At 40.3% G+C, this 12,331-nt stretch overlaps 1 protein-coding gene across 2 annotated transcripts in view; it reads left to right on the forward strand.

Annotated features, from left to right (window-relative positions):
- The window catches only part of OPTN (optineurin), a 38,916-nt gene that overhangs the window by 5,594 nt on the left and 20,991 nt on the right, over positions 1–12,331 (forward strand). For both annotated transcript variants that reach the window (XM_088788936.1, XM_088788940.1), the window contains exons 2-6: positions 1,067–1,243; positions 1,911–2,113; positions 5,735–5,908; positions 8,028–8,101; positions 10,134–10,268. In XM_088788936.1, coding sequence (XP_088645062.1) covers positions 1,078–1,243; positions 1,911–2,113; positions 5,735–5,908; positions 8,028–8,101; positions 10,134–10,268 — 752 coding nt within the window. In that variant the 5' untranslated portion in view covers positions 1,067–1,077. The remainder of the gene's footprint in view (positions 1–1,066; positions 1,244–1,910; positions 2,114–5,734; positions 5,909–8,027; positions 8,102–10,133; positions 10,269–12,331) is intronic.

Consider the following 12,331-nt stretch of genomic DNA (forward strand, 5'->3'; position numbering starts at 1 on the left):
CTCTCTCCTCGTCTTCACTGACTGCAGGGTTTCGTGAAAAGGCTTATCATCTTCTTCATGAAATGTGTAAAAGAAAATGTTTGCCTGTAGCATGTAGCCAGTCATGAGAAGAGAGTTCTGTTTGCCCAGGTGATAGGCCCTACAGAAGTGGAGTGGGGATACACTTGTCTCTTATTGACGTCGGCTTTGCCCCCGCTAGAGGTTAATGGTATGCTTAAAACAGTCTCAGAACATGCAATAACTAGGCGAGATTTCTTAGTCTTTTTAGTGTGCTTTGCAAAATGATCCAATATTGAAGCCTAAATATTCAGTCATCCCTTTATGGTCCTATAGGTCTGGGTTTGGAGTCATCCTTGCTACTTGGGTGTGCCTCTTCGTAAGTGACCTTGGAAGAGCTATAAAACCTCAGTGAACTCAGCTCTGTCACCTGTAAAATAAATATAATTGAGTTTCCGTGAGGATTAGAAACTGACGTGTCTGATGCAGTGATTCGGGACATAGTGAGCATCCGAAATGTGTTAGTTCTCCCTTTCTTCTTAGCCAAAAATACAAGAAATAAAATATGGAGATTAACAGCTTATTGAAATATACTTAACATACCATGCAATTCACCCACAATATGGAGACTCGAATGGAATGATTTGCATGGGAAAATCAGCTTATTGATGCTTTGCCCACATCCACAGATATACATATACATACATACATATACATATACATACATACATACATATATATATATATATGGAAATCCTCTTGAATGACTCTTGCTAAGATTCCTGATCATCATGATGCCCTTTTGCCCTTTTTTTCCTCCTCCATTTCCCAGCTCCTCACTGTACCCCTTTACACACCCATATGCACAGGCATCCAAGTGCACACACATACACACTGAGCTAGGATAGCCTTTGTTTAAAAGAGTCAAAAAATATTCAAAATATGATGGGAGGGAAAGTAGGCAACTTTTGGAATACATATTAGCAATTGCTAGTGGATTTGGGGTGATTCATGGGGAACCCTTGCAGAGGACGGACAGGTATATTTTCTGTTTGTAACTTTTCCATAGGATCTGTTGCCATGTCCCACCAACAGCTTAACTGCCTAACTGAAAAGGGGGACAACCGCAACGAAACCACAGGAAATGGACCCCCCAATCTGGCTCACCCGAACCTGGACACATTCACCCCAGAGGAGCTGCTGCGGCAAATGAAGGAGCTGCTGATGGAGAACCATCAGCTGAAAGGTAAGCAACACCTGGCCCCCGTGTTTCTCCATTCACCCTGGACCTTCCTGAATATAATAATACCCTTTGTAATAAGGCTTGTTGGTGAACTCCCTGCTCTCTGTCTGGTTCCCTGGGGGCAGAAAGAGCACAGAATTAAGCTATCAGTAAGGCTAAAGCTGCTTTCATTGTTTACTTTTGGGTGAAGGTAAGAATAAAAAGTATTTTATGTGTCTGAGGGAAATGGCATAATGACATTTAGTTAATTTGAAAGGAAACAGAACGAAAGAAGGCTGCTATTATTGTAGAGTTAGTCCTAAATATCATTACTTTGTTAAGAGGAAGCATTCTAATATCTCAAGCCATGGCTTTTGGCAGGACCTGTGTTTGAATCTGGTTAGTCTTTGTAGTTATACACAGGTACTTGTGCTATATGGAGGTAACCAAATCAATTTTATTTTCTTGAGTCTTATGAGGACTAGAAATACCCTTAGACCCGCTGGTCCTGTCTGAAAACAAAAGCCCCTCATCTTGCTACAGTCTTCTTCTGGCTGACCCTTAGGCCCAGGCCCAACATGGCATCTTTAGATCCAGAGCCTCCTGGTGAAGGGGTCTGAGGGGCAGTGAGATTCATGAAGTCAGGATCAGTCCCGTGGTGTGTGACACCCTCACTCTGAACCCCATACAGAAGCCATGAAGCTAAATAACCAAGCTATGAAAGGACGATTTGCGGAGCTTTCAGCCTGGACAGAGAAACAGAAAGAAGAACGCCTGTTATTTGAGATCCAGAGCAAAGAAGCCAAAGAACGACTAATGGCTTTGAGTCATGAAAATGAAAAATTGAAGGAAGAACTTGGAAAACTAAAAGGGAAAACAGAAATGTCATTCCAGGTGAGCAGACTGATTGGCTGTGATTTTATTTTACTAATATTTGTAGTATCTTATTTGTAGAACCTTATTTGTCTAGACTTCTAGATCAAAGCCTTTCATGGTTCAGGTTAGACAGATGTTTTGCATTACCTTGAAAGAAGTGTTCTTGCTGAGAAGATTGGTTGCAGTTTTAAGGGCCATGAATAATCACTGTTGGGGGAAAGAAATTTGTAAAGCTTTGACCGTATTGATTATAGTCAAAAGAATGTTGCAGTTATAAACTAACATTTTGTATTCATTACAGACAGTGCAGAAGGACCTCTACCTAGAACCATCCAAGTGTGTTTTTAGTGTGTGTCTGTGATATAAAATTGCATTTTAAGAAATCTGTTACTCAGAAGTGTTACTTGTTGACCTTGTCCTTCCTCTCTGTCTAAGATAGATTCATCACTTTTCATTGTACATTTACTTCTGAAAGATGGTTTAACAAATGTCATATTGTGATAGAAGATTATACAGGGTTGCCGTGTTTTCATTGACCCAAAGAACCTGGGAAATACGCTCACAGCCAAGAGTGGGTATCAAAGATGTTAGTGAAAAACAAAGCAGAGCACGTGAGCAGCCTCTGCCTGGTTGCTAACGCTCACTGGGTATTATTTGTTTACATGGACACAACTGCTGTTCATTTTCTTCCAAACCTGGAACTTAACTCTTTGGAGGACAGAGCACTGGGTTGATTCAGGGAGGACGTAACTCCAGATATCAGTGATCTTTCTTGAGACTTTACTTTGAACTTTGATGATCTCTAATTCCTTGAATGGGTAAAGAATGTGAACAGAGAAATAAAATGGAAAGAAAGTAATGAAAAGGGGATGGTATAGAATAATCTAAAGAATGAAAAGTTGTTTAGAAAAGTATCAGTTGGTATCAGTGATCTACTCATCAACTCGTGCTCGTGAGACAATGGAAACATTGAGCTTTAATACATTTATGTTAGTGTTGGAAATGTTTCACTGTGGATAAGGCTTACCACATCTGATGCTTCAACGTGTCTTCCAGTTGGAAGAGCATTAAGTCACGTTTGGGGGGAAATCGCTCATTGTCTGAATGTTTTTGAGGTGTAATACTCTGAAGAAATGATTACACCTGGGACATATGAGTAATTTTCTATTCTCTGGAAGAAAATGTCTTATATGGTTTTCCTCCCTTGGCTTTTGGGAGGTGAACTGACAGTTGGCTTCAGCCGGCTGGGACCTAGCACATTGAAGCCAAAAAGGAAGCTTCCAGAAGCAGTTTGAGATTGTCTGCCTGGAGGTTTTCTTACAGATCCCAGCATTGGAAGAAGTTGAGATCAGAAGTTGAAACTGTGGACAGCTTGTGTCAGTGTAGGCGATCTGTCGAAGTGAGCTACAAGCAGGACTCAGAAACGAGTCCTTGGGACACAAGACTTGGGTATTTGCGACAATGAGATACTTGGGGCTCTTTAATACCCTTGGTCATCAGCCTTCTCCCCCCCAAACTGTGCCTCCCAGGCTGACCCCTTGCCTCCCTTGAGGTGGTTTTTAGATTTAGGCGGTCATCTTCCTCACTTAGTAAAGCTCTCAAGGCCTGGGACTTGTCTCACTCATGCTGGCCCATGTTTGCCACTGTTCCCACAGGGGGGAATCCCCCCTCAGCATCAGGGCTTCTCAAGTGTTTTGTCCTACACAGGGAAGAGAGTTGGAAATTTCCTCTAGAGATCTGCCTTCCAATCCTCAGGGTGAGGCAGAGGCATTAATGGTTCTGTTTGATTTCACTGAATTATACTTTATATAATGTCTCTACAGAGTAGTTTTTAAATTTTAATTGCAGACTGCTAGGCGAAGGTCATTAGACAGGCTTTTCTTCTTGGATTATAGAATGGGATATGAACTGGGCACGTTGCTAGGACAGTAGGATGGAGATATTATCTAAATACAGAGAAAGACAGAGAAGTTGCTGTGTTTCACAAAGTCAATGGTAAGTGACTAAAAGTGAGGACAGTGTGACAAATGGTGGAATTGGGGCTGAGATCCTAGAAAATAAACCATGGGAGTTCTAGTCCAGGAAGTCAGTGAACAGACTCTCGGGGGTAAAATAGAGAGACATTTAAAGTGTTAGAGTACAAGGTGTCTATGGCCAAACAAATAGATTCATATTTTCTCAAAGGCATTTAAGAGATGCTCAGAATTGTGAAAAAGAAAATTAACCTGACAGTCGGAGGTTCTAGTGTCACGGCCTTATAGCCCTGGTCCTCAGACACTTGTTTAAAACTTCATTCCAGGAACATTCTTTTATAAGGAGACAGAAAAGTCAAATAAAGCTCTAAGCCTCTTCCTTTTTAAAAAAAATAAAACTCTATTTCCTACCTTCCTGCCAAGGTAGTTTTGAAAAATCCATTCCATAAAATGTTCTCTGACAGATCAGGTGGGTAAATGTGAAGATTCCTAATGATCCTATGTAGTCTTGCCTTCATCTGTTTGCTTCCTGGTTCCAGGCTCAGTGGTACCTTTCCTTGTATGTTGTCCTTCCTTTACATGTACGTTTCTTTGGTGTGAGTCATTACTAAGAGAGATGGCACAGGCTCTTAATCTTTCCTTGCAGACCTGACTCTTCCGTTTCACAAGGAGTTGCTTTGCTCAAAGTCCTGTGCTAGTTTCCCAGCAAGGAAATGCTGCAAATGAAGGAAGAGCATGATCTCGATGGTAGGAGGGGCACCTCCCTGCTGCAAGCTAATACCCGTCCATCAGTTTTTAACATTTCATGGACGAGCTGGTTTATGTTCCAGGCACATGCCCTTCTGATACTTTTTGGTTCCACTGCGAACCTTTGGGCCTGGTTACCATCCCTTAGGAAAGCTGTCACAGAGAGGGGTATGTGTGCGGTGCATGTCAGTTTTCTGATGTGTTGCCTCCTCTGACAATCTCAAGTGTACATATTTCTGGTGGTGCCATGCCCTCAAGAGTAGTGAAGGTTTCCTGAGGAGGAAATCAGAGAGGCCGAGAAGGTCAGAGCTGGAAGAGACCAGAGACCCTGTGTGCCATGTCTTTCTTTCTAACTCAAGTAAACTGAGGCCAAGACATTAAGTGAATGTGCTCATGGCAGCACGTACACTGATTAGCTGAGTGTGGCGTTGAGTCTGTTCTCCCTGTTACTTGCCAAGTGATGTCCTTGATGCTTTGACTTCTAAGTGGACATGACAGGTATGGGGAGCGAAGGTGTGGGTGTGCATTTGTGGGGGAAAATAAAAGGCAAGAGTTTAAATTGTGGCAGCATTTTGTCCTTATTTTCTGATATTCTGGACTAAAACTTGCAAGTCTACCATTGCCAAGGTCTGGTTGGTTATTTTCATAATACCAGATTATTCCAGCATGCTGAGGAAGCCTTTCTTTCATGAGGTTATTTTAATTTGCTATTATTTGAATACAAGAAAATGATATGAAAATGTTCATTTTAAATGTTATGTCAAAATAAATTGCCAAGGACAAGCTGGAATATTTGTTGTAAAGCATAGGTGACAAAGATGTTGAAAAACTGCCTTCCCAGTGGGTGTGGAGCACTTGAGTTTGAAAGCCAGGTTCTTAGTTTGATTAGTTAATTTGCTTTGTTCCTCGTCATTTCCAGGACCCCACTGGGGACCCCAAGGCAGTAGCAGAACAGGAAATGGAACAGCTAAAGACCCAGGTGGCGCGCCTTCAAGCAGAAAAGGCAGATCTGCTGGGCATTGTGTCTGAATTACAACTCAAGCTGAACTCAAGCGGCCACTCTGAAGACTCCTTTGTTGAAATTAGGATGGCTGTAAGTGTTTTGGCTTTGGTTTTGTTTTAAGCAAATTACAAAACCTCACCTGGACAGTTGATACAAATACCACCATTTCTTTTCAACACAGAGGAGCCAAGTAGTGGGAAAATTTCCGTGTAGCAAAGATAAATTGGCTCTTATTTCTTAAGTATCACATAATGCTTGTAAGGGTGATCATTGCTGAAATGGAAAAATATCGACTACCTTTTATGACAAAAGAGACCATCCTTCTTTTTTCCAGTGTGTCCTGACAAATCAGACCTTTATGTCACTGACCTAAAAATAAAAACATAAACTTTTTCAGACCAGGTTTCAAAGCTGTGTTCAGCATTTCACTTAGGTGAGCAGAATCATGATCAGATGCAGTAAATTAAGAGCTTTTAAACACTTTTCAGGGGTGGCCGGATGCAGTAAATTAAGACCTTTTAAACACTTTTCAGGGGCGGCGGAATGGCTCAGTTGGTTAAGAGCACAAGCTCTGAACAACAGGGTTGGCGGTTCGAGTTCCACATGAGCCAGTGTGTCGTGTCCTCCACAACTAGATTGAAGGACAATGACTTGGAGCTGATGGGCCCTGGAGAAACACACTGTTCCCCAATATTCCCCAACAAAAGAAATTTTAAAAAACTTTTTAATAATAGAACCATGCTTTCAAACTCAATCTTATAAATTAGTACCCTGGTTTATTAAAAATCAGAAGTGGAGAAAAGAAGGAACAGAGCTGCTCTGGTTGCAGGTGGAGGAACTTTCTCTAACAGCAGCTGCTCTGGGACCTCTGAGAACAGAGTTTGAAGCCAGTGCTATGAAACTCGCATTCATGTGCCACCCATATTGAAGTGAGCTGAGCCAGATGGCAGGTCCCACCCCATTTCTAAGCACATATGAGGCGTCCGTCACAGCTGTGTCTGAGTGTTCTACTATAGAGCCGGATAAACCACAGAGGGGCCTCTTTTTTGTTGCTACTAAAAAAGATTGAAACGTGAGGGAGAAAAACACATGAGGGTGAAATCCTGTTATGCACACTGTCATTTTCGCTTTGTCAAAGTACATGTCTCTGAAAGAAAAGTACACTTAGTACATAAGGGGGGGTGGGGAGCAACTTACAAAAAGCTGAATTATTTGGTGTATCTGAAATCTGATTCATTTGCTGCACTGAAGATTAATAGAGTTGGAAAATGGCTCTTAGTAACCTTGCTATCCATGCCCCCTAATAAATTTTAGGTGCCTTAATAGTAGTCAAAATTAAGAGAATTAAAATACCATTTGAAAAGCATCCTTTGCCAGAATACCCTTTCTGCAAATGACTGAAGATTATAAAGCACAAGGTTGATCAGAGTGTTAACCTTCTACAAGTAACTGATAAAATTCAGGAAGCCCAAAGAGCATATCAGAAGTTTCCAAATGAGCCATCTTCCTTCAGAGTGCACGGTTAGAATAATATGTTCCCTCACTGATGAGTGACAGTTATTTTTAGTATAAACCTGTTTTTCTTGCCTTGCTTCTGTGAACTGGAACACATTGCCCAAGATTTAGGAAGAGTGTCCCAATCAAAATTACTCAGAACAATCTGTCTTCATTTTTGGAAGATTTTCCCACTAGGTCATTAGAATAGAAATATCTTTCCAATCATTTAAGTGGTCCTGATGTTCTTTTTTCCTAAATGGCCCAAGATACACAGGATTTCTAATGGGAGCCGACTTTGTGTTTTGTGAACCTTGCTCACAGAAAACTGCCTCTTTTTCAACTTTGCTTCAGCAAGTTCTAGCATTTTGCATTTTAAAGGACTGTACTGGGATGGTATGTGGAGTTGTAACTAACTCTGTGTGACCTTAATCTAGGAAAGAAGGGAACTGCCAAGGAGAGAGAGGAGATAAGCTTTCATGTTATAGGGTCAGGAGCCCAGCCTTCGACGAGGTATTTATTATCCTGATAGGGCACGTGGGGTGAGGGAAGGGTACATTTCCATTCCACTTGACCAAATTTAAGCGTCTCACATCTAAATGTTTCGTAGGATCCTTGGCTTGCGTGTCACCAAAATTCTTGATCTTTTGCCTTTGCTGTTTGATACTTTGTCTTGCAGACATGTGTTAAATCCCTTTCATTTCTGCTTGTACAGGAAGGAGAAGCACATGTGGCAGTGAAAGAAATGAAGACAAGTTCTGGGCCCGCAAGAACTGATTTCATTGACACGTATGTGAAGAAAGACTAGGGCTGTTGGGCAGGCAGACTGGGCAGGCATGTCACTTCCAGCTCCCCACTGCGAGGTCACACATGATGGGCTGGAAAGTCACTTCTTACTGCGTGATACCAGGGCCTTGCAATGGTGTTCGGTTTGGATGCTGTTTGATGTTGCAGTCAAAACTGGCAGAGAATAAAAGCCATGTTTGGTGCCTTTTTAGGGCAACGCTCACCACTCAAAGTGTTCCATCTCCCATCAGATCAGAAGAGAAAACAAACTTGTTCTCCATCAAAATACCCATGTTTCCTTATTTGCACACCAGTGCACTTTGACCAGTGCAGGCTGCCCAGCTTGATAAGTGGGATGTTTCCAGATTCTCTGCCGTGTTCATTCCTGAGCACACACCAAGATGACCCAAGGTGACTAATCCTACTGGGTAATCTTCTCTAACAATGGTGGCCACTGCTCTGAGTCACTGGGTGTTGGTTGGAAGTGCCCAGATATCTTATCTCTGGAGTCTCAAGTTGACTTGTCCCAAGAAGATATTAGGGGGGGCACCCGGTTAGCTCAGTTGGTTAGAGCGCAGGGCTCATAACAACAAGGTTGCTGGTTCGATCCCCACATGGGTCACTGTGAGCTGCGCCCTCCACAACTAGATAGAAACAACTACTTGACTTGGAGCTGATGGGTCCTGGAAAAAACACACTTGAAATAAAAAAATAATAATAATATTTTTAAAAAAAAAGATATTAGGAAGCAGACCTCTTAAATGGTGGGGGGACTTTGAGGAACTGGGCCCCTGAGACTCTTGCAGGTAGTACTCCCCCAGAATGGGCTGTGCGCTCATCCTCTGTAAATGGGTTACTAATGTATTAGACCTGTTAAAAGACACAGTTATCTGACAGTTTCTCTAAGGATCTCCTCCTTCATAGACTTTTAATATTTTTCTATAACTTGATGAATGTATTTGTAAAACATGCAAGTGGGTGTGTGTGTTTTTCCGTTATGCTCCCAAGCCTTTGTATAAGTGAGAAAATAAGCATTAGATAGTATTCTTTCATCAAGCAGGGCAATTGGCATAAATGAAAGTTAATTCCCTTTTTCGTTAGAAATTCCTCAGCTTTCCCCCATATTGCACTTTTATTAGCAAAAGACTTTCTTGGAAGTGGTAGGAAGGAAGAAAGCCTTGTTTGAAATTTCCAAGCCACTTCCTCCTCATTTATATCCACATGCACAGACCACTTCCTCTTTCAAGACACGCAGCTGTGTTTTATTATTATTATTATTTTGTTGCGGCATCTTTACCCTGTTTGAAAGTGTATTAAAGGAGACAGAGATTGATTTCTAGGTTTGGAGTTTGACCTTTGGAGTCGGGAACCGAGATTTTATCCTGGCTGTTTATTAGACGTGTGAACTTGAGTAGATTACTGAAAGAACAGCTGCCATTAGCAACAATATAGTCATGGGGTGTTTAGTTGTGGTGGGGGTTTGTCATGAACTGCCTCTTGATTTAATCAGATTTTGAAATCGAGAAAAATATTTGATATGCCAACGATACCCACGTTTCTCTGCTCTAATTATTTGATTTTCTTCTCCTGACTTGAGAATGTGATGGCTTCTGTCACGTTGGAGAAAGGCCAGTGATGTGCGTGTCACCACAGGCAGCACGTGTGCTTGTGTGCTTTGTGTCCTCTTTGAGATTAGTTCTCTAGGAGAGCTGGGCATCAGAAACCAGGACTACCTCTGCTCTGCTGTTTCTGTGTGTCCTGTTGTGTGGTGTGGTAGGCACAGTGACATTTGGAGAAGCTGAGCAGGTGCAATGTAAGGCGAGGCTACCCATCAGTCCCCACCCCTTCCCTGGAAAGCACGGAGGCCTGGAGGCCTGGGTCACTGGGGGTCGTAGGGCCAGCTGTGCTTGCTCAGTAAATGAGTATTAACTGGAGAGTGTACTGGAAAGCCGTTCCTTTAAGGTGGTTCCAGTTACACTCTTAGAGTTGAACATTTTTGTTTTCTGATGAAAACCTTTATACCGTCTTGATATAGGAGCAGATCTGCACAAAGTGCCAGGGATTACTTGGAATCTGAAGAATTAACTGTGAGCCAGCTCCTGCTTTGTCTAAGGGAAGGAAACCAGAAGGTCGAGAGACTTGAGAAAGCACTTAAGCAAGCCAAAGAAAGGTATGAAATAGGTAACTTAAAACATGCATACATTGCTTTTTTAACAGCTTTACTGAGATATAATTAAGATACCATTCAATTCATCCATTTAAAGTATACATTTAATGTCTTCTCCCAAATAAGAAACCCAGTACCCATTAGCAGTCATTCCCCATTCCTCTCAGTAATCCACTTTCTGTCTCTATAGATTTATCTGTTATGGACATTTCATATAAATGGAATCATGTAATATGTGGTCTTTTGTGACTGGCTTAAATATTATGTTATTTAGCATAATATTTTCAAAGTTCATCCAAGCTATAGCACATACCAGTTCTTCGTTCCTTTTAGTTGCCAGATAATATTCCATTGTATGACGACAACATTTTCTTTATTCATCGGTTGGTGAACGTTTGGGTTATTCCCACTTTTTGCCTATTATGAATAATGTTTGCTTTGAACATTCATACAGTTTTTTGTGTGAACATTTTTTTTTTAATTCTCTTGGTTGTATCACTAGGAGTAGAATTGCTGGGTCATATGGTAACTCTGTGTTTAATATTTTGAGGACTACCAAACTTTTCCATAGTGGCTGCACCATTGTACATTCCCACAATGTATGAGAGTTCCCCTTTCTCCACATCCTCACCAACACTTGTTACTTACTGTCTTTTTTATTATAGCCATCCTCATGAATGTGAAATGGTATCTCATTGTGATTTTAATTTTATTTCCCAGATAACTAATAGTATTGAGTATCTTTTCATGTTGGCCATCTGTATATCTTTGAAGAAATATCTATTCAAATCCAAAGCCTATTTAAAAAAATTGTATTGTCTTTTTATTATAAGAGTTCATTATATATTCTGGATGCAAGTCCTTTATGAGATTTTTGATTTGCAAATATTTTCTCCCATTCTGTGGACTACCTTTTCACTTACTTGATGGTATCATTTGTACCACAATTTTTTTTTTTTTACATAGTCCAACTTATCTATTTTTTCTTTTGTCTCTTGTGCTTTTGGTTTTGTATCCAAGAAACCATTGACTAACTCAAGGTCACAAAGATTCACTCCTATGTTTTCTCCTAAGAGTTTTATATTTTTAACACTTATATTTAAGTCTATGATCCAGTTTTGAGTTCATTTTTTATGGTGTGATTTAGGGGTCAACTTCATTCTTTTGTGTGTGGATATCCACTTGTCCTAACACCATTTGTTGAAAAGATTATTCTTTCCCTTACTGAATTGTCTTGGTACCCTTGTTGTAAATCAGTTAACCATAAAGGTAAAGTTAATTTCTAAACCTTCAGTTTTATTCTATTGATCCAAATGTCTATTCTTATGCCAGTGCTGCACTGTCCTGATTATAATAGTTTTGTAGTAAATTTTGAAATTGGGAAATGTGAGTCATCCACATTTTTCTTCTTTTAAAAGATAGTTTTGGCTCTCCTGGGTCCCTTGTATTTCTACATAAACTTAGGGTAAGTTTGTTAATTTCTAGGAAAAATAAAAAAGCCAGCTGGGATTTTGTTAGAAAACCAAGTTTTGGGGGAGCATTGCCATCTTGACAATATTAAGTCCTCTGATTCATGAACATGGGGTGTCTTTCCATTTATTTAGGTCATCTTTAATTTCTTTCAGTGATGTTTTATAGTTTTCAGCATACAGGTCTTGTACTTCTTTTTCAAAATTTATTCCTGTATGTTCTAGTCTTTTTGGTGCTATTATACATGAAATTGTTAATTTCATTTTTGGATTATTCATTGCTAGTGTGTAGAAGAAATACAACTGATTTTTGTATATTGATCATATAGCCTACAACCTTGCTGAACTCATTCATTAGCATTAATAATTTTTTTAGTGGATTCCTTTAGTGTTTTCTATATATAAGATCATGTCATTTACAAATAGAGATAATTTTGCTTCTTCCTTACCAACCACGATATTTCTTTTTCTTGACTGATTGCGCTGGCTAGAATTTCCAACACAATGTTAAATAAAAGTGGAGAAAGCTGACATCCTCGTCTTGTTCCTAATCTTAGGGAGGTAACTTTTATTCTTTCACCATCAAATGTGGTAACT

This window comes from Rhinolophus sinicus, chromosome 1 (genome assembly GCF_057876585.1).
Source record: "Rhinolophus sinicus isolate RSI-liver-muscle chromosome 1, RSI-T2T, whole genome shotgun sequence".
Classification (NCBI taxonomy): Eukaryota; Metazoa; Chordata; class Mammalia; order Chiroptera; family Rhinolophidae; genus Rhinolophus; species Rhinolophus sinicus.